This window comes from Lucilia sericata, unplaced genomic scaffold (genome assembly GCF_015586225.1).
Source record: "Lucilia sericata isolate MDLA Ls3-8-SP2 unplaced genomic scaffold, ASM1558622v1 Contig001399F_arrow, whole genome shotgun sequence".
NCBI classification, from domain to species: Eukaryota; Metazoa; Arthropoda; class Insecta; order Diptera; family Calliphoridae; genus Lucilia; species Lucilia sericata.
The window spans coordinates 16,465-43,101 of NW_023995337.1; the positions used below are offsets into that span (position 1 = coordinate 16,465).

Genomic DNA, 26,637 nt, shown 5'->3' on the forward strand with positions numbered 1-26,637 from the left:
ATGTTTTTTTATATGATCTCGTAAATTCTAAAATGTCAAACTTTATATTAAAAAAATGATAATTAGCTTTTAGACTACACGGGGCGGCCACCTTATTAAAATACTTTCCATTTGCTTTTCTTTATAAGGCTACCAGATTTTTCAGTATTTATATTTTCTTCACAGATGCTGCCAATATATTTGCAGTAAATGTAAAATAATTTTTATATAAACTACAATAAAAGGCCAATAATTATATCATAAACATTTAAATAGCTGTTAAACTTTAACTAAAGTATTATGTTTATCTAAAAAACAAACCCTTGCTACATAAATAACTAAAATAACTAACTGCCTTTAGTTTAAAAATAAGAAAAATATGGCCTCTCTAATTTTCCAAACACTTCCCAAACAGCTGTTCTCTCATTTCTACTGCAGCTGTCAACAATACTTTGAGTGATGTGTCAACTCTTGTTATTTTTTTGCGATTAAAAACTTCTTGAAAATTTCTAAAAGAATTTTACGAAATAATAACAAGTCTTTCGCTAATTGTTTATAATAAATAAATAATGCTTAATTAACTTTAATATATATTAAAAAACTTAACTGTTTCTCTACAATTTAAACGTAAAACCTACATAATGAAACAATCGACTTCACCCACACCCTCAGTGGTGTCCAGTTATACAGCGTCTCGAGGTCAATCACCATTGCCACCACCAGCCAATGCTCGCAAAGATTGTCTTTCAGCCACTACAAAAAGCTACAAATATCTAAGACGTCTATTAAAATTTAATCAAATGGACTTTGAGTTTGCTCTGTGGCAAATGATCTATTTGTTTATAGCACCACAAAAAGTTTATAGGAATTTTAATTATAGAAAACGTAAGTTGTGGAGGAAATTAAAACTGACTATTTCCTTTATTTTTGGTTTGTTGTAGAAACAAAATCACAATTTGCTAGAGACGACCCTGCCTTTTTAGTATTGTTAGTTGTATGCTTATGTGGTAAGTAGTATGAAGCATAATTTAAAGGATTTTTAAATTCCATTATTTTCCTATTTGTTACAGTAACCTCTTTAGGCTTTGCCTGGGTTTTGGGCTTAAACATCTGGCAAAGTATATCCTTTATATTTTATGTGGTTTTTGTCGATTGCATATTTGCCGGCATTGTGGTGGCCACTTTTTTGTGGTTGGTTACGAATCGCTATTTGAGAACGAGTAATCTAGAGCCCGATATTGAGTGGGGTTATGCCTTCGATGTGCACTTGAATGCCTTCTTCCCGCCCTTAATGCTATTGCATTTCCTGCAGCTATTCTTCTACAATTGGTTGATCAGTCAGCCCTGGTTTATCTCACGTCTATTGGGTAATACGTTCTGGTTGCTAGGCTTGAGCTATTATGTTTACATCTCATTTTTGGGCTACAATTGTAAGTGTTTTTGATTGTTTTAAAACTTAACAATATTTAATAACTAAATTTATCTCTTTCTTAGGCATACCCCATCTTAAGAACACACGTTTAATTCTCATTCCTTTGCCCATTATATTTTTATTATATTTAATCACTTTAATTATTAGTTGGAATGTAACCATATCCTTTATTGATTTCTATAAGTATCGTGTGTATTAGTTTTTAAAGCTCAGAGTAGAATTTGTAAGAAATATTTAAAATCATTTTTCTGTACTCTACCATTCATAACTATTTGTGCATAAAAATTGTATAATAAAGCGATTTTATTTAATAAAACCTCTATTAAATAATAATGTTTAAAGTTTAATTCTAATTTATGTATTTAAATTATTCAAATAATGCTATATTTCTTAACAAAAATCGATTTGTTTTGAAAACTAAAGACCTTAATCATTTCGTTAATATAGAGGTTTCAAAAAAGCGCTTAATCGAATGTTTTTTTAGTTTGAGTACGAATATTGAGTCAAAATATCTGCAATATAACATCGTTGATGTTCTTTCCAAACACTAAATTTCTTTTTTAAATAAAATCTCCCTCCTGTTAACTATAAAATCCTATATGGAAACTTTATTTTTTAACAACTTTTAGTTCAAAACAAATTGAATTTAACATTAATTCCTTTTAGTTTAAGCTAATTTTGTTGGCTTAACAAAAGACCTCTTACGTTTGTTCTTCTTACGCTGCAGTTCCATTTGATGCAATTGTGAGTACACTTCAGCGAATATTTCCTTTTGCTCATCCTCTGGTATGGTAGCTCTATATTGTTTCATTAAATCGTATTTCTCCCAAGGTTTCTCATGTGCCAATGCCTTGCGTCTATTCTTTTCATTAATATATTCATCGACATTTGAAACACCCTTAAGATTTTGTCTTTCCCATCTTTCCAACCAGGGACGTGGACGCAAACGTACTTGCACATCATTTATGGGTACAGCAGCACCTTCCTCCATTATTTCAGGTTCCATATTAACATCGAAGGTGCTGTATTCGGGTAAAGCATCGCGTAAATACAGTAAATGATCATCTAAACGTTTTTCCAAGCGCAATACCTCAATTTTTTGTATAGAGGGATCATACATTTCATACATAACTTCGACGCCTTGTTCGTCTATGACGTTGCGTAAAATGAAACGGGCTCTAAGGCCACAGCGCTCACGCAAAATGCAAATGCCTGTAAATTAACAAAATGAAATAATCCAACAAAAACTTTAGGTCTTTCAATAACTCACCCACAAAACGACTAACTTTGCCAGCCGCATGAGGATCTGTGCTAGTCACAGCCATTATGGAACCAACATAGAATTCGGGTATTTCTATTTGGGTACGTCTATCGATCATATCCATTCTTTCCAATTTTTCTCTAACCGGATTACGCCATTCTACTTTGGGATCGGGCAGAAATTCCGGATATATAAAACGATAAGTAGGCGGTGCAATAGGTTTTCTATGCTCGGGTGTATTATGGTTTGTTGTTGAAGATTTGGCGGTATTGCCGGCATATTGTTCCTTTGGTTGGGGTTTTGTAGAGAACGTGACTAGTTTGGAAGAGATTGGCTAGAGTTGTGTTGTAACAATTAATTTCAAATTTAAGCTTACCAATTCTTTTAAACGTTGTTGGTTTCAGCAGTTGTGGGTTTATTAAACGGGCCGGCGTTAACATTTTGTTATTTTTAATTCAATTTATTTTAGAATTCTAATTTGGAAAATATATCGAGCAGATAGAAAATTGTGCAGGAATCGTAATAACCTGCTGTTCAGAGCCCTCCGCCTACAAATATTAACGACGTCGGCCGCTAACACTATAAATATCGGCGGCGGCATAAAATCGACTGTAAGCCTGCTAAGTTCTCAAATAGTTTAATTTTTAAATTTTCAAAGATTTAAAATAAAAACGGAATCCGAGAGATAAAAAGTGGGATTTAGTATATAATTTATAACAACAAAATAGAGCAAGCACAAAAGTTGTGTGAGAAATTATGCAGATGGAAAAAAATATTTAAAAATTAAAAAAATATGTATAGAATTTGATTAATTCTTAAAAATTAAAAACAAATCCTTTCACAAAGTTTTATAATGATCGGCCTATATTTTCCCAGGTATTTATTTTTGCCGCATAGTGTAATCTTTATAATACAATCTTTAATAATCTAAATAACATTTTAATTTGTTTTTTCTTTTTAACTTTAATTTGTAATACGTCATTAAAAGCGCCTCTCAAAGAGCTTTTACATGATATCAAAATTAATTATCATTCCTTTACGTGAAATATCAATAAAATAGGAAAAACCTTAAAAAAATTATTTTTATTATTTGATCCAGATCCTACATGGTAGCCAGCAGATCCATTAAGGTGGTATTAGAGGACATGTATTTTGCATATGTATTCTTTTTTATCCATATGTAGTTCCGAATGTATACGATTCATAATTGTGTTATCACACCGCATATGTTTTTCCGTATGACATAACCCATTTCCATCATCCTTGATTAGTAAACAACAAAAGAGTGAGCAGTTCAAATATATGTTTTAACGAAAGAAGACAGCCTTTTTTATATTTTTTTATTTATTTTAAAAATATATAACATCTCTATCAACACCGGTAACACTTACAGTAAACCATTGACATTTTTGATACGTCTGGCAGCTCTTTATTTTAATCAAATTTTTTCTTAACAACAAAGATTTTGTTACACACCACCAGATGGGCCTAATTACACCACTAATTGTTGTCGTTGTCATTTTATGTGCGTTGGGTTTTTGCAAAAAACATAGAGAAAATACTGAAGAAGCAACTCCCTTTAAAGTGCCGGATAAAAGACAAAATCCAGCAGCCAGACGGCAACATTCCGAAAGCAGGAATCATACAATAAATATTGAGGAAAGAAAATTTATAGAGCAAAGAAACAAACGTAAAAATTCTTAAAATGATTGAAAGTAAGTATTCCTAACATTTCTATGGGAAAAAATTTCTTAAAAACTCTTACATTTTGTTGTATATTAACAGAACCGGTGCACCCAAAAGCCCATCTTGGTAGCGCCATAATTTCTTGCATTTTAAGTTTAGTTATTTACGGCACTCTACGCTTCTATGCCGAATGGTTTACCTCTACTCAATTGACTACTATATTTGGTGGTTTTGTAAGCTCTTGGCTTTTTCTATTTAGTTTAACCTCTTTATCGAATGTGGAAATGTTAGTGTTTGGTGATGATTTTGCTTCGAAATTTATTCCCGAAATACTGATTTGTTTAATAATGTCTGTCCTGGCAGCCGGTGTAGTGCATCGTGTGTGTGCCACCACCTGGTAAGTATTGCGGAAATGTTTATATACCAAAAAATATGTTTTAATAAGTAATTTTGTCTGATTTTAGCATTTTATTTTCGATTTTGGCCTTATACTTTGTGGATCGTATTTCCAATGATTGTTATCATAAGTCTACCATTGCTCCAGAAGCTATACATCCCCGTAAAGGTGGCGGCAAGAAAAATAAATAAAATTTCTATCTCTCGAAAAACCTTTAATCTATGGAAAAAATCGAATATATATTTTTCTTTCATATTTACTACTAGTATTAACTATGCATTTTAAAAAGCATAACATTTTTAGATCTTTTTAGAATAGAAATTTATGTACTTCTAATTATTAAAGCTTCGGTTTATTTCGCAAATATTTTATATGTAGTAATGAATAAAACTAATTACATTATATACTTAAAACTCAAAGCTACGATGTACTTTACTTTTTTAGCGGAAATTTGAAAAAAAGTATTTCGATTTAGGAATTACACTGAAAATTGTAAGTGATTAGAATGATCGCGTTAATGGTACTAGTTTCTCAATAGAGTGACCTAATAAATCTATTAGTTCGTGCTTTTGTCATGGAAAACTTATGATGTCGGTACAGAACCAAAGTCCAAATGTTTAACGATATTTTTATACAAATTACAAGTTAATTCGCATACAAATTCGAACATTTTTGACATCAAGTGGAATTATTAAGTAAATACCCAGATTTTAAGAAGCAATAAATAACTATTATTTTTTTAATTTTAAACGCTACGTTTTTTTATTATTTTAAAATACTTAATTCGATAACAAACGATTAACTTTAATATACATATATTTAAGAGTAGTGTAAATAAAATAAATCATATTTGTTTAAAATAACTTTTTATAGGAGATAGAAAAATTTACGAAACCAAAGAAAAAATAGAACTGTCCTGTAAGTAGTGGTGTCTCATCGACTCGTATATTTAGTAAATAGATTAACTGAATTTCCATTGAAATTTAGAAAAAAAGAGATTTGCCATCACATTAACATCTTCGACTTGGGCATTTTGATTACAAATTGCAAACAAAACATCTAATGATTTGTACGCTTATTTATCATGAGGTCAACAAAAAGTATTTAAATTGTTGGCAGTTAATAAGGGCGTGGTGGTGGCATCGGCATCATGGGTCCCATAGGATATGGTACACCACTACCGCTGCCGTAAGGTGGACGTGGTGCCGGATAGAAACCACTTGAGGGTATGTTGCTATAGGCTGGTCCAATACCAGGCATATTCCGTGGTGCTGGATTTGGCCCAGAATGAGCCTGACGTCTCATTAGTTCTTGCATTTTTTCAGCCTTTAGTTTGCGTAAATGCATAATCTTGCGTGCAGGCAAGAATTCTTCCAGAAAGGCTTCTACAGTGATTTCGTTGTCTGTGAATTTTTTAACTATAGCCTCAGAGTTCTCTTCACTTTCAGCGGCTGCTGTCTGCAGCAGAGCTAAAGCAGTTTCTTGACTTACTCCACCCGATTTCTCCTTAATAAGGGCCAATTTTTCCTGTACCGCTTCACAGCATTGCTTGCCTTCGTCATTGAGTTCAGCAACTTTTCCCTTTAATTCAATTATAAGTGGTTCCTTTTCTATGTTACGCTCCGCTTTGGAACGATTTTCTGTGAATAGACTGTCTTTTTGGGCCTTTAAAATTTCCAAAACTGCGTCAATCTTTTCATCGAGTTTTTCATCATTGTTAAGTAGATCTTTCAGTTCATCTGTGGATAAGGGGTTTATGGTGTGTTGTAATTGATTTAAATATTCCTGATACATGGTCTTTTTGCTCTATGTAAACCAAATTTTTTGGATTTTTTTTCAATAATTTCTTAAATATTTAGCGATGTTTCGTCTTTTCTTTTGTTTAATCTGACTGAGAGACACACAATTTAGGTATGAGAGCGTAGTAAAGAATAAAATGAGTAATTGTTTTGAAATACAAAAATAAACAAAAAAAGTTGCCAGATGTTAAGTTATCAAAAGCAATAAAAAAAATTATTAAACTAAACTACAAATAACTTATAAACAAAATATTATGGAATTTTAAAGCAATAATAAACTATTAAATATGTTCTAAAATAACTTTACGTTGCACAATGTTTGTTAATGCAGCGTAGGGCAAAATTTTGAAATTTCTCACAAAACGGCTACTTTAGCAAATAGAGTTGCTTTCCAAAGAATGATTTGTTATAAATTTTTCAAATTAATGACTTTAAACTATATCTAACCCAAAGCACAAAGTATACAGAGGTGTCACTTTTGACATTTAAAAAAGTCTAAAATCAGCTTTTGTTTGATTTTGAAATTGTTTGGTGAGAAGAGGTATATAAAATACAGCTAAAAAAATCATTGAAATCGTTTTGTGCGAAAAAGAGGGAAATAGTTTTTTGCTTGTGACGCCTCTGTATACCCTGTGCCTAAAGGTTCCTTAGTACACAAGTGGCAAAAGTAATGAAGTTTGTAACCGCCCACGATTCCAAAAATCACATTGGTCCACAATGTCAGATTTCGCAATTTTAGGATATTAGAAATTCTGAACACCTTACAACTATAATAATAATAATAATAATAATAATAATAATAATAATAATAATAATAATAATAATAATAATAATAATAATAATAATAATAATAATAATAATAATAATAATAATAATAATAATAATAATAATAATAATAATAATAATAATAATAATAATAATAATAATAATAATAATAATAATAATAATAATAATAATAATAATAAAAATAATAATATTATAAATATATAAATAATAAATAATAATAAAATATATAATTAATGTATGTATATTGGGTATGATATTGACATCAAAAAGGCAATTTTTTAAATTTCTCACATTATGGCTGCTCTAGCAAATAGAGTTGATATCAAAAGAAATGAAAGAAGTTAGTTATTACATTTAAAAATGCAAAATAACTTAAAAATTTACTTTTTTATTAATAATAAAATTAAAAAAAACATTTAATTTTTAAAAATTATAAATATTTTAAAATTTCTCCTTGGCGTTGCCATATCTTACCAAAAATGTCTTCTGTATGCAAGTGGCATTAGTAGTGAAGTTAGCTGCAATTAGTGACCGATTAAAAATTACGTCGGTCGTGCGGTAGAAGTTGTTACCTTTAAATATTTGATACAAACGCCTGATGTTATGAAAAACTCTAGGTTAGAATCCTGATGGGATTGTATAATATCTCTGTTTGTTGTCTAATTTTTTAGCGACTGCATACAAAATAATAATTATTAATTTCATTAAAATAACATATAATTTCTTGGTGTTGCCATATCAAAACAAAATTTTCTTCTGTATACAAGTGGCAATAGTAGTGAAGTTGGCTGCAGTTCGTGACCGGCCATGATTCCAAAAATCACAAAAAAAAAATGGCCGGACTTTTATGCTTCGACAAAAAATGGAGTCATGTCGTTGTGCAAAATTAATTAAAAATTTTCAATAAAATACCCTAAATTAAGTGCAAAAAAAGTGTTAAAACTCAAGTTAAAGTCTAAAGCGAAAAGCTCAAACTGATTTCCCACAAAAATTGTGTAATTTTGACGTAAAATTTGCATTTGAAAAAAGGCAAAGAAAAAAATTTTCCTTCATTCGCACAGACTCTGCATACAAGCAAAAAATTTTTTATTCGTGTCCCGAAATCGAAGCGTAGCTAGTTGTGGTAGTAAAGTAGATGAAGAGTTGTTTGCTGGTGCTAAAGCTTAAATCTTAAATCCGCAAACGGTTCGTGTAAATTTTCATTAATATACAGATATAAAAAAAGAAAAGAAAAAATCTATTAAAAACCGTGGAAATTTTTGTAAAAATTGTGTAACTATACAAAACAAAAAAAGAAAAGGAAAAGAATGATCTGCTGAAAATTGTGTATGTTAATTGTGCATTGAAAATTGTATATTGACGACGAAACAAGAAAACAATTATAGAAATTTTGTTGAATTTTTTAAAGATAAAACAACAATTTATATGTTAGTGGTATGTGCGTTGAAATATGATCATTTAATGATCTAAGCAAGATTACAGGCAAATTTTAGCCAGAAAATAAAAAAAGAAAAAAAAAACTTATTGAATAATTGCATGTATCCATAAATTTGTGTATATTATTTGTCTGTAAATCACTCGTCGTCATTCCTTGCCTCCTTTTGAACGTCATCGCCACCTCCAACCAACCAGGCTGCCAACCAGCCAGCCAGCCAAACCAACAAACAGTATTGGTGCCACAGTTTTGTCGTCGTTAGTTTTTTTTAGATACATCGGCAGAAATCACAGTTCTTCTGGAAAACAATCATATATAGAAGAAGCTATAACAGAAACGTCGTTGGTTGCCACACCATAAATGTTTGCATAAATAAAAATATAAAATTAAATCTATAATTATTAAATTAATGACAATTTGTTTTTAATGCTGAAAATTAAAATTTTAACTATTACTCCAATTAAGCATTGGAAAAGAAATTAAATTGTAAAAAAAAAGAAAGAAAAAAATTAAGCGGCCGCGAAACAAGTTTTTTTTCTGTTGTCTTTTCTGTTCATTTTCAACAACAACAACAATAACGTGAAATCGGCATTAAAATTTGTAATAGATTACAGTGAAAAAACAAAAACAACAATACTATTAATTTTCTACTCTTTGTGCTCTTTATTTTACAGTTCTCTTATCATACTCTATAGCTATCCCTTTCTATGCTATAAGAAAGTTATATGTCAACAAGAAGAAGACATCTATACTAACAAACGTGGGTAGTGTGCAAAAAAAAGTAAAGAAAAAAAAACAAAAAAGAAAAACAAATTGAAAAGAAAACAAAACAAAAAAAAGAAGAAATACCACAAAAACCAACAACGAATTATAAAGTGAAGAAAGAAATATAGAAACAAAAACGACAAATAAAAGAAATTTTTTCAAATATATATATAAAACAAATAAAAGTTAAATAAATTAAATCAAATTAACCTTTCCATTGAAATATTCTCTGTGTGTGTGTGTAGATTTGTAAAAAATATTGCATGTGGTTGTCATCATCGTCTTTTATAAATCACACTATTTTGCTGAACAACGAATGTATGTATTCATTCGTAATTGATGTGGAGTTTTTTTAATCACAATTTACAGTGATGATCTAAATGTGTAAGTATTCCAAGTTTTTTTTTGTTTTTAACTCATATTAATATGAGAATTATGTTTATTCTTCTTTGCTATAGATTTGCTGCAAAACGAAACATTTTTGTATTAGTCGGGTTTCTATTTTTTGTTATTCTTGCGATAGATATCATTGTTCGTAATAATTCGTTTAATTCTGCAGTACTTTGAATGTGTAAAATCTTCAGTTCTTGGAAATGTTGTAATCATAATTGTGGCATATGTATTTAAATAGTTTGGTTTAGGCCATTTCTCGAACGGTAGTCAATTTAAAACTGACGAACTGACTTTCTAATAGGGTCACCAATGTTCATATCCTAACTTTCCCCATATTGATCGTTTTGTCGCTAGAACCCTAAAAATTAGCCTCCAGTCAAAGAGAATTCAATTCAATTGGGTGTATTCCTGAATGTCCTAAATTGGGCCAATTGATCCCAATGAAATGGTATATTACGGTTCTAGCAGTTGAAAAATAATAGGACCCAAGTAAAGCTATACTCGTGGTAGTATACAGTCTGCAGAACCTATCCCGTGTCATGTTCGTTTAAGGTAACTCTAAGTTGAAAAAGTTTCAGAGTTAGATACAAAAAATTTAGTATGGATACAAAATAGTTTTTCTACCAAAGCACATAGACTAAATAATTGTCAAAGATTGAACATAAAGACAATATTAACAAACTGTTGTTATAGTAACAGTTCCACTGTGGTCGATAATTCTTTTTTGTCCTATTATAACTCCTATCATTCTGGGGCGAAGATCCAATTGTCGTATGAACACTATTATAATTGTTATAAAGTATCATGATTTCCTGCCTAGCCTGTTTTACTTTTGCCACAGCTATTTTTTAATGATTTCAGAATTTTTGGATAATACTCTTCAGATTTCGTTTCGTCGAGAGTATTGCCACTGTGTACTCAACTAACAATATCTCCTTAACAACATTTCCAAACGATTTATATAATTTCGAATCCGCAAGGTTTGATAGATCCTAACTTATCGATTTGAACTATTGAAATTTTACAACTGTTAGGTATAATATTTTTAGCCGATTCTGATTTAACAATATTTTCTTATTAACTAACTCAGTTTATACCTATTAGCATAGTTTATTTGATTATAGATATGACTACTGTATCTCTCGATATTTTCTGGTACTGCAATAAGATCTTAACAACATTGGTCTTAGCAAGTAGTTCTTGCGTTTTCCACTAAGTTCAACAACATCTTTTTTCCATTATTTTGAAAATTCATTCAACATTCTGTAACTTGCTTCGAAATAAAAAATTTTGTTAAGTACATTGTGTTTCGAGAGCATTAACATTCGAATCGAAATAGGGAAATTTAAAGCCTATTCTAACCTTGTTCTATTCGTACAATAAGAAATATATCATCCACTTTAAAACCTGAAAGTGGTTTCATTCCGAAAGAATTTCCCCTTTTCATTTACTAAAGAAGCAAAATATAGAAAAAATTTCACTTTCGTCCGAAATGGTATTCAGTTAATGATCTAAATAAAATGTTTAATATAATTTTAATTAAAAGAAGGTTCTTGCTTCGGATCAAATACACAAATGTTGTTTTTACCCTGAAAGTCAATTCTATCTATTGTTTCGTGCTGGAATCAAAATAAATTCTGTAAAGAAATTTGCATAGTTTTCCAGAACTGTTTGCATCGTTTGTTCATCTAATGAAATTACATTGCTCGAGCCATTTCTTTATCCACAGTGGGGCAGAATCGAAATTTTGAAATTAGTCTGGCACTTCTTAACGGCTGAGCCGATCGAGATAATATTTGTTACGTAAGTGGCCAAGGAGTATTCGAGTTTATGTATGGAAAACAGACCACATTATTGCCCGCTTGCGGCGCTTTGGAGACTAATAGTATATGCGTGTAGATTTTTATTATCCAACCGATCTGCTTCGCAAGATCTTTTATAATTTCCGAATTATAGACATTTTAAAATTGAAATTCAAAACTTTTGCCTTATCTTCGTCCAATTTTTAAAATGTTGATTTTAATTATTGAGAAACATATGTATTAGCCTCTACTATAAAAAAACAAAGAGGTCCAATTGGATTTATATTAAACCAGGATAGGCCATTGAATTTTGTAAGCAACATAATTTAACTAAATATCAAACAATGCTTCCACAAGTTAGAATTTAAATTAAAAATTAAATTCCTTCTTTTATCTTTTTTACAATGATATAATATAAAAGTTTAACAACCGGTAATTTTCTTAAAAAATAAACAAATCCAATTGCATTTTCATTTCAAAATACACTGCAATAAAAATTGTGGTATTTTACGGCGAAAAATCCTACTACTACCTTTTACATACAACACTGAGTTACAATTGCTTGTTGTTAACAACGAAAATACAGAGAATATAAAGTAAAACGAATAAATGATGGGGGAAACATATAAACGAGAGAGAGAAGATAGAAATGACAGACTACTGACGGTTTTTGCTGCTGCAGCAGCAGCAAGTAAAAGAGTTTCATTTGAGTAATCTAAAGTAAAAAGTCCGGGAATAGTACTTTTTTCAAAGCGCTGTGTTTTATTTTTTAAATATTTTATAATAAATTATTAAATAAATAAAAATAAAACGTGTTAAAAATCACAATAAATAGTGAGAAATAAAAAAAAAATGTTAATTTTTAGTTAAATGTAAAAGAAAAAATTCTTGTATAAATAAAATCCTTTAAGTTTTTTTTTATTTGTTATTTTTTCGCGTTGCACAAATATTAAATGCCAGAAGCTCCTCAATTCAGCAGTTGTATGTATGTAAGTACGTATCCATTATTAGTGAGAAATCATCAAATAAAATATAATTACAAACATACATATACAATATATCTCTATATAGAAGAGGGAATGTCACAGCCATACTATACGAAAGTGTAATGTGTCGGTTTGTGTTTTAAATGTTTGTTTGAAAACAATGAATGTGTGACAGAGTCAGCCAGTTGGTACGTTGGTTAGTTGGTGCTGCTGCTGCTACTGCTGTGTATTAATCGTGTTTTCGTGCTGTATTCTTCGTATATACGTTTTGTTTTTGTGATGTTATACGTCTGTCTTTTAGTCGGTCGGTCGTTTTGTGTTGTTAAGTTGTGTATGTGTTTGTTGTATTTATTTTCTGTTTTCTTTTTCTTGCTACATCTCGTTTCCTTCTTTGTGTACATTTTCGTTTCAATATTTCGTTGTCAGTTTTCGATTTGTTTGTCGTTTACCACCTCTGTTCGTTCGTTAGATGAGATGTACATAGAAGAGTACATTTGATTACGTTGCTTTACGTTAATGGGATTTGAGAAGAGTAGAAAGTGAGTGAATGTGTAAAGCAGAGAATAAAGCAGCATGTTGTTTGTGTAATTTTTTTGTTCATCGTATGCATTTTTTTATTTTTAATTTATTTTAATGTAAAAGTTATGTTTAGTAAAATGTATGTAAAATAATTGTTTTAGTTTTTGTTGTTTTTGTGTGTATAATTTATTGGAATTTGTTTGCTGGGTTTAGTTTCATAAATATTTATTGTAGTTGTAATTAATTTTTTACTTTTTTTTGTTGTTTTTGCTTTTCTGTCTCTATACTTAATTTTTTCCCCTTTTGCTATTCGCTTCTATAACTTTTGCTCTATTCTCTATTTTGCAAATTCTTTTATTTCTATGTTAGCTTTGTCGTTCGTTGTCAATTGCTGGTTTTTTGTGCAGGTTTTGTTTTTGTTTCCTTTTGTTAGTTTTTTTTACATTAATTCTTTTGTGGTTCATGTTTTTGCTATTTTATTTTTAATTTTTGTTGCTTTTTCTTTTTGCAATTTGTTATACCCTACACCAATGTAATGGGGAGGTTAGTTTAACATTTATGCACCTTAAAGAGGTGCAACTCCGCTAGGAGAATATAATGTTCATTGTGATTCCCTTCGTAAAATAATATAAAAAATAGAATAGAGGATTGGAAATAGGTTGATTTCAAAGAGGTTCTATGTAAAAGTTTTTGCGAATCAATTCCCTAAAGAAAGAAACGTAATAGAATCTGAATCTCCCTATAAAACCTGCCGAAAATGACTAAATTCTCTGATAAAACATGGTAGATAAAACCTAGTAGAGTCGAGTAAATCAATTCCACCCAGTTCATCATATAACCATTCCAACTGAGATTTTGTATTCTAGAACAGTTGATAATTATATACTCATGTCTCTTGTTCCTATAGTACATCTTCGCAGAACCTGCATAAGTCTGGTATATTACTAACCCACTTACTTACAAAGACTCTAATTGACAATACCCTGTCGAGGCTGGTATGGAATCTATAGTTCTGTATAGTTTGTTTCAGAACTGATACCCCTTTAATACTTAGAAGTCAGGCAATATTTCTTTGTTTTATGCAAATTTGGAGCAATAACTAGACCCCACATTCTGGGTCGTTTGATGTAGGGTGTTCATGTCTGCAAATTAACGCATTAAGCGTTTATTCTCCTTGTTTGTAGTTTGAACTTTTTTCCTTTAGAATGACTGCAATTTGTTTCGCAGTTTTTTCCTGATAGAGTCACGACTTTAACGTTTCGATATAAGTCCATCCGAAACATTACCCAACACAAAAAGTAGTTTATCTATTTATTGCTTTATAACTTTTATTTAATAACTTCACTTATAATAACCTTTCAATAATGTAAATTTTGATTCCTTTCTTATTCCAGATTACACTCAACTAAAGTTGCAGCGGAGAGAAGGAGGTTTTTCTCAATATTTCTTATTATTTTAAGCTGCAACTAAAAAAAGAAGACCAATTAACTAGAATTGAGTTAAACAAGTAATGAATGAGAAAATAAAATCACCCTCAGGGCAGGGTGGTGCTGGATCCGGTGCGGTTTCAGCAGCTGGTGGCACAACAACAGCTACAACGGCCAATAGTGCAGGAGGAGGAGGAGGAGGTTCGGGAACGGGAGGCGGAGGTGGTGGTGGTAATAATAGCGGTGCGACGGGTGGCAATTTACCGGGAGCACCCAATACATCAACAGCGGGGGGAGCAGGTATAGGTGCTCCACCAACACCAAATAATGGCAATGATACAACGGCACAAATGCCAACACATCCTTATGGACCACCTGGTGGTGGTGCTGCAGGTGATCCAGTAATGTCACACTATCACATGCATCAGCAGCCACCACATCCACAACATATGCCACCACATCAACAACCAGGTGGACCAGGAGTACCACCACCACCGCCCTCAGGTGAACATCCCGGCAAAGAGGGTGTTGAATATGGTCAAAGTCCCTTGGGTGGTCCACCACCACCACTACCTGGTGGTCATCATCCCATGTATGGACGTTATCATCATACAGATCCCAGCATGGATCCCTATCGTTATGGTCACTCGCCTATGCAACAACCACCACCAGGTGGTAAACCTCAACAATCTGCACCTGGTGGTGGTCCCGGTGGCATTGGCTCACCGAGTCGGCCACCACCCCAAAGGTATATACCCGGTCAACCACCACAAGGTCCCACACCGACCCTAAATTCATTGTTGCAATCATCGCATCCACCACCTCCTCCCCAACATAGGTATACGAACAGTTATGATCCCCAGCAACCGCCGCCACCACCACAACAACAGCCGCCACCTCAACAATCACAAGCACCTACACAGCCGGGTGCTGGAGGACCACAGCCTCCAGGCGGTCCAACGCAAAGTGGTCCACCAGGACCACCTCAACATGGTGGACCACCACCGCCACATCAGTCGCCGTACGGTGGTCAACAGAGTGGTTGGGCACCACCACCCAGACCTTATAGTCCACAGTTGGGACCTTCACAGCAGTATAGAACACCACCACCGGTAAGTTTACTTCTTAATTTTATTTTTAATTATTTAACATTCTAAATGTCTGCTAAACAACAATTAAGAAAAATAAATTTTCTTAAGAACAACTTATTGAATATAACAAAAACAATAACTAAACACACAACATATTCATAATCACATTAACAAGGGCAGCAGCAACAAAAACAATAAAAATCAAAGAAATCAATGCAATTAATGTTCCTACCCTATCACAACAATTTATTTATTTTATAATGTGACGTCACAATTATACCGTTAAACCATTAAGAAAGGTTAATAAACTGAAATGTACAAACATACAAAAAAACCAACAACAACAAAAAATATTGAATGATTTCAAAACAGAAAAAAAAAAACAGAACAGCAAATTGGTTGTTTGTATGCAAGTGTTTACTGATGATGATTCTGTATGTAGAAATATAAACAAACACCCAAACTTACCTCTTCATCAACATCATCACAAACACACATTCATATCAATGTTATTCTTTTTTTTTTCTTCTTCTGATACTCTCATTGTTTGACGTCTCCAATAATAATAAAAATAACAACAACTAGAGACGTCTGTATATTATATTCACATACTTACATACTTATATACATACTAAATGTGCACATATAATTTAAATATACACACGTACTTATTTATTTATTTATGTATGTATGTACATAAATGTAAATTGGTTAATCGCAAACAACACTATAACATGCTAAAAATTCATTCAAAACAATAATAAAAAATACTTTTATATGTTTGTATGAAAGTATGTTGGTTTATATAAAAATAAATAAGAAAACAGCTGATATAAACAGACCGTCAAAAAAAAAAAAAAAAAAAGACCAGACCGTTCATTTTGTCAAGCAAAAGTGGTAAAATAAAAAATTATATATAAACAAAATTGTGCATAAAAATAAATACTTACGAGTTCAGACTGAAAAAGTGCTATCAGTGAACAATAGTGTATAAATAGTTCTGGTGTATTATTAAGTGTTACTCGCAAAATCAGACAAGATTCATTCAGCATCGTTTTCTTATTAACTTCTGAAGTAAAAGTTAAAATCTTCAAAAGCTATAGCAGCATATCTATGTTAATGCTGAAGGAACTTGCTTTGATAAGTCAGGATTTCTGTAAATCACGTGCCGCCAATTGGAGATTCCTGATATCAGTAAAGTAGTTCAAATTAACACTAAAAAAGTTGTCTACATTTCATCTTATAAAAAATCGGATAAATGCGTTACTTTAGGAGATTCATACAGGCTAGTTTTCTTATTAACTCCTGCATAAAACTTCTAAAGGTCTAGCTACGGATAGCACCCTATGATAATCCTGAAAAAACTCTCTACATTCGATATGGAATATGTTATCAATTGGAGATTCCAGATATCTGTAAAATTCTTCAGATTTTCTCCAATTGAAAACCACTTTAGAGCTCTAGATCTGGACTGCATGTCTATGTTAATGCTGAAGAAACTTGATATTATAGCTATTGAATATCTTACTCAATAGTTTCAACTTATGAGTCGTTATTTAGGGAATCTAGTTATCTGGAAAGTTTTCCAGATAAACGCCCTACTTTAGGCAATTTATACATGCCTCGAATGAAACTTCTGTTCTAGTCCAGCACAGTTTTCTTATTATCTCCAATAGATCAAAAATCTCGATTGCTTCAACTCACGGGTCGCGAATTGGAGATTCCAGATATCTGTGAAGTAGATTTAAACATTCCAAACATTTTAATTGTAAAATCCCTTTTAAAATGTTTGAGCCAATTCTTAACTTTCCTTGCACTCCATCGATAACATTTAAATATCAAATCGAAATGTCTTATTGTTTCCAAAGATTGGACAGTAATGAGGTTTGAGCGAGCATTAATTGATCTCATTCATACAATGAAGAAGTTTTTAAAAAGATGTGGATATTAGGAGAAACCAACAAAATGTTTCGTTGAGCTATTATTGGTTTATCATCTGCTTAATCATTCGAAACGTTTTTGGAATGATTGTCCTCAGGGACATTCAATGAAGACTTTTAAAAACAAGTAAGGAGAGGGGACTTGTTAAGTCAATGTAATGTTTTAATTGTAATGTTTTATTGAGCTCCTGTTCCTCCTTATCATTTGCCAAACCATCTTAACTGTTTATTATATATCTAGTGTTTCCTTTCATAATTTATCCCGATAGACTTCCCATACTTTAGTAAAGACATCTACTACATTTTATCTTATGACAGTTTGTACTATCTTTGATTGCGGTTGAGTAGTAGTTCTTCAAACTAAAATCATTAACAAAATCTCGTCAATTATCAAACAACTTTTCGGATTAACTTCCATACTTTTTATGGCACGGAAGTAAAATGCTTTGCACAACCAAAATACCGGTGTTTTTCTTTGGTTGTTTATATTTTCCTTTTTTTTAACTCTGTTGTCGACATCCTCACATCATTCAAGCATAAAATAAATCCAGAACACTTTATAGAACTTTAAAAAGTGAATAGAATATGTTGTTTATTGGTCGCTTTGGTATGTTCAACATTTTTTTGTTGTGGTTATGGTTGCTTTATATGTGTCAGTTTATAAATGGAACTGACTAACTGTCTGTCTTTCTGTCTTGGCGGCTAAATTTTGTTTGGTTTATTTTTAACAAATTGTTGATGATGATGATGTTTTTTGCGTTATATTTAGATTGGCGTTGTTTTATAATTGTGGAAAGAGTTATGTTTTAAATTGTTTATATGAAAACCTAGATTGTTGAGACCTTTTTTTATGAAATCCATTATGATAACCCAAAAAGTTTATATTTTGAAGAGCATAACTTCTTTAACTTCCAGAGATGTTTTAGAGCTCTTTTTGTCTAATACTTTTTATTACTAGTTCTAAAAAATTAAAGAGTCTTGAAATATTTTCTACATGGTGCAACGTACCAGCCATTAAACCTAATACAACTTATTATAAGACATTCTTTTCATTCATTTTTGAGTTGTAAATTTAATACCAAACAACGTTAAAATACCTAAACCCCCGCTACACTTGCAAATTGTATGTGTTTTTCTTTTTCTCCATGGGATATTTTTTTAGTCTTTCTTACAGACTAAAATAAAATCTGATATTTTTGTTGTTGGTTATTGTCGCGTGGCACAGTTTTTGTTTTATATTTACTATATAGTTTTGCCTTTAAAATACAACTAATCTACTCTACACTCTTGACTGTGGAATCATTATTTATTACTCATTTATTCATTCATAATTTTTTTTTATATAAAATTTTCATCCAAGTACCAACAACTACATGTAGACAAATTAAGATATTAGTTGTATTTTTATATTTATTTTTTTAAACATATTTATTCAATGAAATACTTTTGTTTTTATTATTCTTTTGTGTTTTATTATTTTGTATTTTATTATTCATAAACAATAATAAAAATTGTGTTTTTTTTCCTACATTATATATTTAATGCAAAAAAAAAATATTATCATTTCATTTGAGAAAGTCATTAATCTATTCATAGCATTTAAGTTGTTTTGAAATATATACGTTGTTTTTTTGCTGTTATTTTCTGTTCTATTTATATATAATTTGTGTGTAGGCTTAAGTTTTATTTTTATTATAGAATATTTTATTTATTTTATTGAATTGTTTTATTATTATTAGTAAGGTCAGTTTTTTTTAATTTAAAAAGTTTTAGAAAGCGAAATAATTGAGGGAGATCAGTTTTAGAACCCATTGACACTTTAAAAGTAGAATGAGAAAATAAAATGATTAGGATCCTCCTTAACGATAAAGCAATGTAGATTACCTGGGTTAAACGTTGCCACTCAACAACCCAGAGTTCAAGGAACAACGTGCAAGGATTGTAAACTAAGCAACATGTCTCCTCCGGTGACATCCCAGGAGGAACTTTTTAGTCAGCATGACATTATGTTCCTTGACTGGGAGGGCCAACGTTTCCCCGTGTAGGTGATGCTCCGAGGTTATTTGCATGCAGCCCGTTACAGTCCGTTGGGCAGAATTTTGGCAGCTTTGAATATTTCTCCGCTGGGTATCACTCAGCAAAGGAGAGACCATACTGAAGCAGCATAATTGACCACTGACTGGCCAATTGTTTTATAGGTAGCCAACAAGGTTTCTTTGTCCATACCCCAAGTGATGCCGGCTAGTAGCAACAACTACAACAAGAACTACACACAACTTTTTAATCTTCGCTTCTGTAGAAGTCGTCTACTAGTGTGAGTCCATAAAGCCTGTGTAAAGTGCAAGGAACAAGTCGTCAGTAATGGTTAGTAAAAGTCGTCTCATTAGCTTACACATAATGGAATAACGATAGATATCGTATCGTTGGAAGTTCCCATATAGGTGTTTGGGAAAGTCTTGGCGTATCAGATCTGTGCGTAAAAAGACGAGCAAATGAAGAACTAGAATGAATCATTTGATAGCATCAAATGTCAACCAGATCTCCTTTATATTTCTAAACTTTTGATTAATCTATGTTGCTTGTAAGTCTCAAAAGGAGGCTATCGAAGGTTAAGATTGTTGGGTTTTAGGATTCGTAATCGAATCTTTATTTTGCAACGAGCAGAGTGATGATATCAATCGACATTTTTTCCCCGAATTGCTTGCTAGTTTCGGTGACATATTGTTGGTGTTACTCTCATATCATTTATACAAAGGTTAAAGCTCAGTCTGTCTATCCTGTTCATAAGAGTACCATGTGAAATTGTTGTTTCCTAAGTACCGCCAGACACTACGGACATAATGCTAATCTTTCTGGGACTTTCCGACTCCAGTATCGAGAATCTATTTACTCGCCATACAGAATTAAAAACAGCTGTTTGCTTGGCACATAAAAGTCACCGCAAAAAACGACCAAATAAGTAGATGTGCTGTTACTCCCCTTTGCTCATATAAATACACTGCAATTATTGTTTTTTTTTTTTTTTTTTTTTTTACCAAAAAGGCAATACTTGCTTCAAAATGCGTGTGTGTACCGCTGCTACTCTTTTGTTTCCTCTTCCTCTAATTTGTTTTTGTGTTGTCGTCGTTAAACATTTTAGTTCAAAAGAAAATATATAAAATGTAAACAACTACAATTAATGGTGTTCTTTAGATCTACTACAATTTATAAAAAAAACCAAACAAAATCAACAACAAATAGCGTAACAAAACATAATTGGCATAATAATCAAAAACAACAAAAAACGCAACAAACAAATTCAAATGACGTAATATAATAAATAAAGGAATTGTGGATGTTGGGAATAAAAGTTTAATTATACATGCGAATGAGTGAGCACAATTTTGTTTAGTTAGAACGCAAAAAAAAAAAAACCAAAAAAAGAAAAACGCAAAACACCGGTAAAAAGAAGAAAACAAAACATTTAAAAGGCTTTGTAAACTTCACATCAAAGTTATATCAAATGGCGAAAAAACAAAAAAAAAAAAAAAATACAAAAGGAAATAAAAGATGTAAATAAAAGAAATGTTATTGAAATATATACAATACAATTTAAACGCAATAAAGAATTTAGTGTTTTTTGTAAGAAAATGGTAAAAGTGTATAATGTGTGTTTTCACAAATTTATGGTGAATTTAATTGAAAAATACTTAAAGCTGGAAACTACCCTGGGAATCCTAGCAGAAGAAAGTTGGAAATATGTTATATTCTATAGGGAATACATTCACACATCTGCTGTTTACGGGCTTTAGAAAACACTTTGGCTTTCAATTAATACTAAAAAAACTTAAGCGAAAAGTATAAACCTATGTATGAACTCCTTAGTGCTAGCTTTCTGATTGTGTCCTTGTAATCTATGGAGTGATGACTGACTTCTTCCTAGAACAAGCATAAGTTAAAATATCTTTTATATGTTTTTTCTAATACGTCTTTCGTAACGAATGTACTCTTTGAAAACGAAATTGAAGACGGTCATCAGTTTATTGCCCGTTTTGTAAGCGAGAGCAGAAATACTAGTTATTTTACCATTCCCAAGAGAAGGCACTAAAAAAATTTTAGCGAATAGGTTCATTGCAATTCTGAATGTCTCTTTGTAATCTATGGAGTAAATATTAACTTCCTCCTATGAGAAGCCCATGTTAAAATTACTTTTCACCTAGAGAGCTGGTGGCTAGGGGTAAACCTAAGTGGCAACTTAGGAAAAAGTGGAGTAAGGCTGATGCGACAAAAGTTTAAAGAAGTTACCCCACAATGTTTAGTGTTCGGGTTTTTTTCGATAGTACGCATTAAATTTAGCAGGTCTGAGACTCTTAAGCAAAGAATTTCACTTATTTTGCATCCAAACATCGTGAGCCCTGAATAGCTAACTGTGAATCCATTAATAAGGGAACAGTAATAGTTAAATTGTAACTATACATAGCCTAACATTGAAAACATTAGTAGATACATTGTATCCATACATCCACTCGGGGCAGGTTACCTTGATGAAAGGTCCCACCTTGGTGTTATTGCAATGAGGGACAACAACTGGTGAATGTGTTCTCGGCCTTTCCATGGAATAATTTGGCATGGGATCGAACCAGAGAACCATATAACCTGGTGCCACGGGAACTGGTAGCCCAAATTCGCGAAAATAGAATGTCGATTAAAAGACTGATAGACGGTAAAGTCTATAATTCGGGATATGTTCGGTGCTCTTGGCGAGACAAGAGATAAGTACTCCACAGAGGAGTGACTGTGGGACTAAGCGTTGGATGAGAGTTGGTGTTAAGTGATACAGGATGTGTGACGGTCGGATGTTGTTCTCTATGAGTATGTGGAATGAATGAGAAGTGTACTGGGTTGAATGGTGATGGATGAAAGGTATCTTATACAGGTGATATCAATGAATTTCCCTTCCTTGTCAGGTATGTTCTGGGTTTACTCTGTTCATACCAGAATTGCCACAGTGTGTTCCCTGTGAGTAAGAACACGTTTTCGGTTTATTTGTTGGATTCTTGTTTCGGTGTAACGAATTCGTCTCTAGCTGCTGTTGCCGAATCAACAGAGTCCATCCCATCTGATTGGTTTTAAACGAAAATGATGTTTTTGCATTACGGAAGTTAATCAACGGGGCAGCAATGGTCAGAGATTAGATAGATCAAGCACTTGGGCACAGTACATGGCCGACAGACAGAGCAAGTGTTCACGTTAAGCACTTCGACATCTTGTATCCATACATAGAGAAAACTTCTGTGTCCAAATAATAATCAATAAAAGTTCAAGGTTAGACTTGGAGTATAAACATCAAAACTAAAGTAAATTTTTGCAAGATCTTTTATTCCTAAACATGCCGTCAATTGTAGGGCTTGTATTAAGAATGTTTTAGCTTCTAAATAAGAAGTTAAGCTTTTTTAAAGAGAGCAAAAGACTACTATTGATGGAATATTTTGGGGATCGAAATAAGAAGCAACTGAGGTTTGAATCTATACATATGGGAAGGTCTGGTGTCTTTGGAAGTCTGGTTGGTAGAGTTCTAGTCTATTAGTAGAGATGCCGTGGACTCGATTTCCACCAGAGTCTCTGGCCCGATAAAGAACTAGATGTATTTCTTTGGATTCGATGCACTATGTATCCTCCATTCAAACTAACTAACTATCGGATGGTCAATAGAAGCATTGTATTGACACATATGTAGCTGCGGGCCTTCAAGACAGGTGTCACAAGACATTATTCCCAACTTTTAGTGAATTCTCGTATTGTTCGAATTGTAGCAATTGCTGTTCGCCAATAAAACTATTCTAAAAGTAAAATACTAAATAATCCATCAAAGCTAAATATAGCGATATACAGATATTAATAAATAAATCGAAACATAAGCATTTATATTATTATTTAACAAAAAATACATTTTTGAATACAACAGACATGCAGATTTCCATTTAAAACCATAAAGTTCCTATCTAACGTTGTTGCAGACGCCAGCTTGTTGTTTTTGTTATTTTATTTTATTTTTATTATAAAATATCATTATCAACAACGTCATCTTCATTATCATGGGCCTGATGTGCCGTTGTTGTTTTTGTTGCTATACGTTGTTCCTCCACGTCAGTATGTCAAGGTTGTATACATGAAATGAATAAACAACTACAAAAAAAATGTTTTTATATAAATAAAATCTATAGAAAAAGTACAAAAAAATTTTTAAGGAAATACCCTCCAACAAATATAACAACAACAACAACAATGAAATTAAGTAGGAATGAGTAGTGTTTGTATGTTTAGAAAATAAATACGAAAAAAATGAAATAAAAATAAAAATACCAACAACAACAAAGAGAACGTAGAGCTTTACTTTATATGATAAAAATAATATACATACAGACAAATATGTGTTTGTACGAATGTATGTATGTATGCACTTGCTTTATGTAAATATGTAAGAGAGATGATGGTTTTAAAAGCAAATATTTTTATGTCTGACTAACAAAGTGTATGATGACAAGTGTAAAAAAAGTAGTAAAAACTACTACTATTACCTACTAACATGCATGCTAATACTTTTGACACTTCCTGACAACAACTCTCTTCTTCTGTGTATAAAGAACAAGAACTTTTGCATTTGCAATGCCAGGTTGAGTTCTATTTTGGTTTAAATTTATACAAAAATGCAAAAGAAGAAACAATAAAAATCGAAAAAATTGCCAATTACAATTACAAATAATGTAACGAGCTATAAACAACAGACATACAAACAAACAAATTTCAATAAAAACAATAAAAGTCAATGAACTTTTCAAGAAATGTATTATAGAAAAAATAAATAAAATATAAATTTTATATGTATGTACAAGTACAATTTGCACACACACACTCTCAACCTAGATACTGCTATTAAATATTACTCTGAATTACCCCAAACCCAATAGCAACACCTTCTACAGCACTTAACACTACCACCCAACCAGAGGCTTTAACATCTATACATTTTTCTGACGTTAACGTCAACGTCAATGTCTACAACTACGTTATAGACATACGGCATCATTATCAGCACCATATAGACATCGTCATAATAACTATGTGCATATAGCACAAACCAAATGGATTTTTTTAAATGGGTTTTAAATTTTGTTATTTATATAAAAAAACACACATACATCTTTATATGAAAATGTTTAAATACCTGTGTTTGTATACATGTTCATCTACCTACCTACCTACCTAGTACTGGTTTAATAAACAATTTGACAAACCTACATATCAGCCATTTAAAAAAAAATAATAAAAATAAAAACAGAAAATCAGCTGAGTAGGTGAGTATAAAGTTTTTGTTGTTGTCATTGCAGCCTTTTATTTTGTTGTAGTTGATACCAATAAATAAAAAGTTGAATGACATTAAATTGCAAAAAATACCAACAAACAAACACACACACGCATGCATAAAACAAACAAAAAGAGAAAATATGTGTAATAAAAATAACAATAACAACAAAAGGTAATGTAAAGAGAAGAAAAACTTTATTTAATAAGAATGTCATCGTCTACAAATCAATCGATATCCAGAGACATGTGATAGAATGTGTTATTAAAAGAAAAAGTGGGGAAACGTTAAGTTAACGGCTTTAACAAGGGGTTAGAACTGTAAAGGATGTATGCGGGGTGTGTGCAAACAACAGTAAAACGATTGAAAGTGTCGTTCTTTGAGATCTGCCCTTAGTGCAAATGAATGATCAGAAACTCATTCTTTAAGCCGATCCTCTTCAAGTCTAGATGTTGCAATAGTTTGATAATGATAACGTCTTGGAAATATCCCAATATTTTTTCAAAACTGTAACTCGAAAAGTGAACATCTTAACGCCATTGATTAGGTTACACTTTAATATAGTCTATATACAGCTTGAAAGTGTCGTTCTTTTCGGTCTGCCCTTATTGCAAAAGAATGATCAAAAACCTATTCTGAACGATAAAACTCTTAGGGCCAATATTTAGGTGAAAGATTAGCGATTAAATTAAAATTAATCCTCGAAAGATGTTTTTGAGTACTCAATTACTTAATTTTGTTTGCAAGTTTAAGCGCCCAATGGAGGTGGTTTAAACTTAAGCTGGAAATGCAAAAGTGTAAACATTTGATGCAAAAAAATTAATACAATTTTTATAAATATAAACATTAAAATGTTCTATTTATTGATTAGTATAAATTATGGACACTTCAAAATACATTTTTTTGTTTTAAATTTAAGTTTTCGTTAATTTTCATATTAAATTTACAATTGTCTTCTTCTTTTTTATAAAACATGTATATTTTTGATAACAAACAGTGAAGTTTTCTGTTGTTTTGTATGGCAACACTGCGAAGTTTAATCTTGTACTCAAAAACATCAAAGGGGATTAATATAAGATTAAATTAATTTTTGGATTAACCAATCTGATTATTAATTGGCATTTGATTGCCATCTCAAAAACCCGCTCTTAAAGATTTGACGTTGCAATAGCATAACAATGATAATTACCCCTATCGCCAATCAAAATTTCTCGTGAAATAAGTTCCCTTTTCACTTTTTTGGTTCACTAACTTTTCTGTCGTGAAAAAAATCCCCGGTTGTGAAATTTTTTTATAGAATTTTGTAAACATTGAACAGCTGCTGCATACAAAATTAAGTATTGTGAATGAACTGTACACGACAAGTTCACGATAACAATTTTCCCTTCGAGGGAATCAAAATTTCTTATCTATTCGCGATAGGGGTGAATGTTTTGGAAAAAAAATTCCGAAACAGCCCTTTACATTTTCAAAACTGTGACTCGAAAATTGAGCATCTTAAAGCCCTAAATATATTCTACATCCAGTTTGAAGCAGTTATTTTTCGATCGATTTATTTTCGGTTTCATTCCTTGTGGTCCATAGTGAGTTTTCATGC

The 26,637-nt window shown here is 31.6% G+C and overlaps 5 protein-coding genes across 11 annotated transcripts in view; 3 read left to right on the forward strand and 2 right to left on the reverse strand.

Moving 5' to 3' along the window:
• The first annotated feature begins 424 nt into the window (after positions 1–424).
• Positions 425–1,758, forward strand: LOC119611260 (protein unc-50 homolog). The gene is made up of 4 exons (XM_037966781.1): positions 425–864; positions 921–986; positions 1,050–1,409; positions 1,474–1,758. Exons 1-4 carry the CDS (start codon positions 621–623, stop codon positions 1,608–1,610), a joined length of 807 nt encoding a protein of 268 aa, XP_037822709.1. The 5' UTR covers positions 425–620; the 3' UTR covers positions 1,611–1,758.
• Positions 1,759–1,992: 234 nt separating this feature from the next.
• Positions 1,993–3,234, reverse strand: LOC119611259 (39S ribosomal protein L19, mitochondrial). The gene is made up of 3 exons (XM_037966779.1): positions 3,049–3,234; positions 2,682–2,987; positions 1,993–2,623 (listed from the first exon to the last, which is right to left on the reverse strand). The coding sequence occupies exons 1-3, from the start codon at positions 3,110–3,112 to the stop codon at positions 2,079–2,081; spliced, it is 915 nt and encodes a 304-aa protein (XP_037822707.1). The 5' UTR covers positions 3,113–3,234; the 3' UTR covers positions 1,993–2,078.
• Positions 3,235–4,096: 862 nt separating this feature from the next.
• LOC119611258 (protein KRTCAP2 homolog) lies at positions 4,097–5,174 on the forward strand. Its single transcript, XM_037966778.1, has 3 exons — positions 4,097–4,387; positions 4,458–4,755; positions 4,823–5,174. Exons 1-3 carry the CDS (start codon positions 4,378–4,380, stop codon positions 4,944–4,946), a joined length of 432 nt encoding a protein of 143 aa, XP_037822706.1. The 5' UTR covers positions 4,097–4,377; the 3' UTR covers positions 4,947–5,174.
• Positions 5,175–5,489: 315 nt separating this feature from the next.
• Positions 5,490–6,682, reverse strand: LOC119611257 (vacuolar protein sorting-associated protein 37B). The gene has a single exon (XM_037966777.1). It carries the CDS (start codon positions 6,547–6,549, stop codon positions 5,875–5,877), a length of 675 nt encoding a protein of 224 aa, XP_037822705.1. The 5' UTR covers positions 6,550–6,682; the 3' UTR covers positions 5,490–5,874.
• Positions 6,683–8,138: 1,456 nt separating this feature from the next.
• The window catches only part of LOC119611262 (trithorax group protein osa-like), an 82,031-nt gene continuing 63,532 nt past the window's right edge, over positions 8,139–26,637 (forward strand). The window contains exons 1-3 of one of the 7 annotated variants that reach the window (XM_037966782.1): positions 8,139–9,137; positions 9,450–9,924; positions 14,635–15,779. In XM_037966782.1, the coding sequence (XP_037822710.1) occupies positions 14,751–15,779 (1,029 nt within the window). In that variant the 5' untranslated portion in view covers positions 8,139–9,137; positions 9,450–9,924; positions 14,635–14,750. The remainder of the gene's footprint in view (positions 9,138–9,449; positions 9,925–14,634; positions 15,780–26,637) is intronic. The other 6 variants (XM_037966784.1, XM_037966785.1, XM_037966783.1 and 3 more) reach the window with 6 other exon arrangements.

Excerpts from the sequence above, each read along its gene's own strand:
- LOC119611260 (XM_037966781.1), top strand. The coding sequence starts at position 621 with ATGAAACAATCGACTTCACCCACACCCTCAGTGGTGTCCAGTTATACA. Across the intron at positions 865-920 it reads GAATTTTAATTATAGAAAAC|AAACAAAATCACAATTTGCT; the intron begins GTAAGTTGTGGA and ends GGTTTGTTGTAG. Across the intron at positions 1,410-1,473 it reads CTCATTTTTGGGCTACAATT|GCATACCCCATCTTAAGAAC; the intron begins GTAAGTGTTTTT and ends TCTCTTTCTTAG.
- LOC119611259 (XM_037966779.1), bottom strand. The coding sequence starts at position 3,112 with ATGTTAACGCCGGCCCGTTTAATAAACCCACAACTGCTGAAACCAACA. Across the intron at positions 2,988-3,048 it reads AACAACGTTTAAAAGAATTG|TCACGTTCTCTACAAAACCC; the intron begins GTAAGCTTAAAT and ends CTTCCAAACTAG. Across the intron at positions 2,624-2,681 it reads CAAAGTTAGTCGTTTTGTGG|GCATTTGCATTTTGCGTGAG; the intron begins GTGAGTTATTGA and ends GTTAATTTACAG.
- LOC119611258 (XM_037966778.1), top strand. Across the intron at positions 4,756-4,822 it reads CGTGTGTGTGCCACCACCTG|CATTTTATTTTCGATTTTGG; the intron begins GTAAGTATTGCG and ends GTCTGATTTTAG.
- LOC119611257 (XM_037966777.1), bottom strand. The coding sequence starts at position 6,549 with ATGTATCAGGAATATTTAAATCAATTACAACACACCATAAACCCCTTA.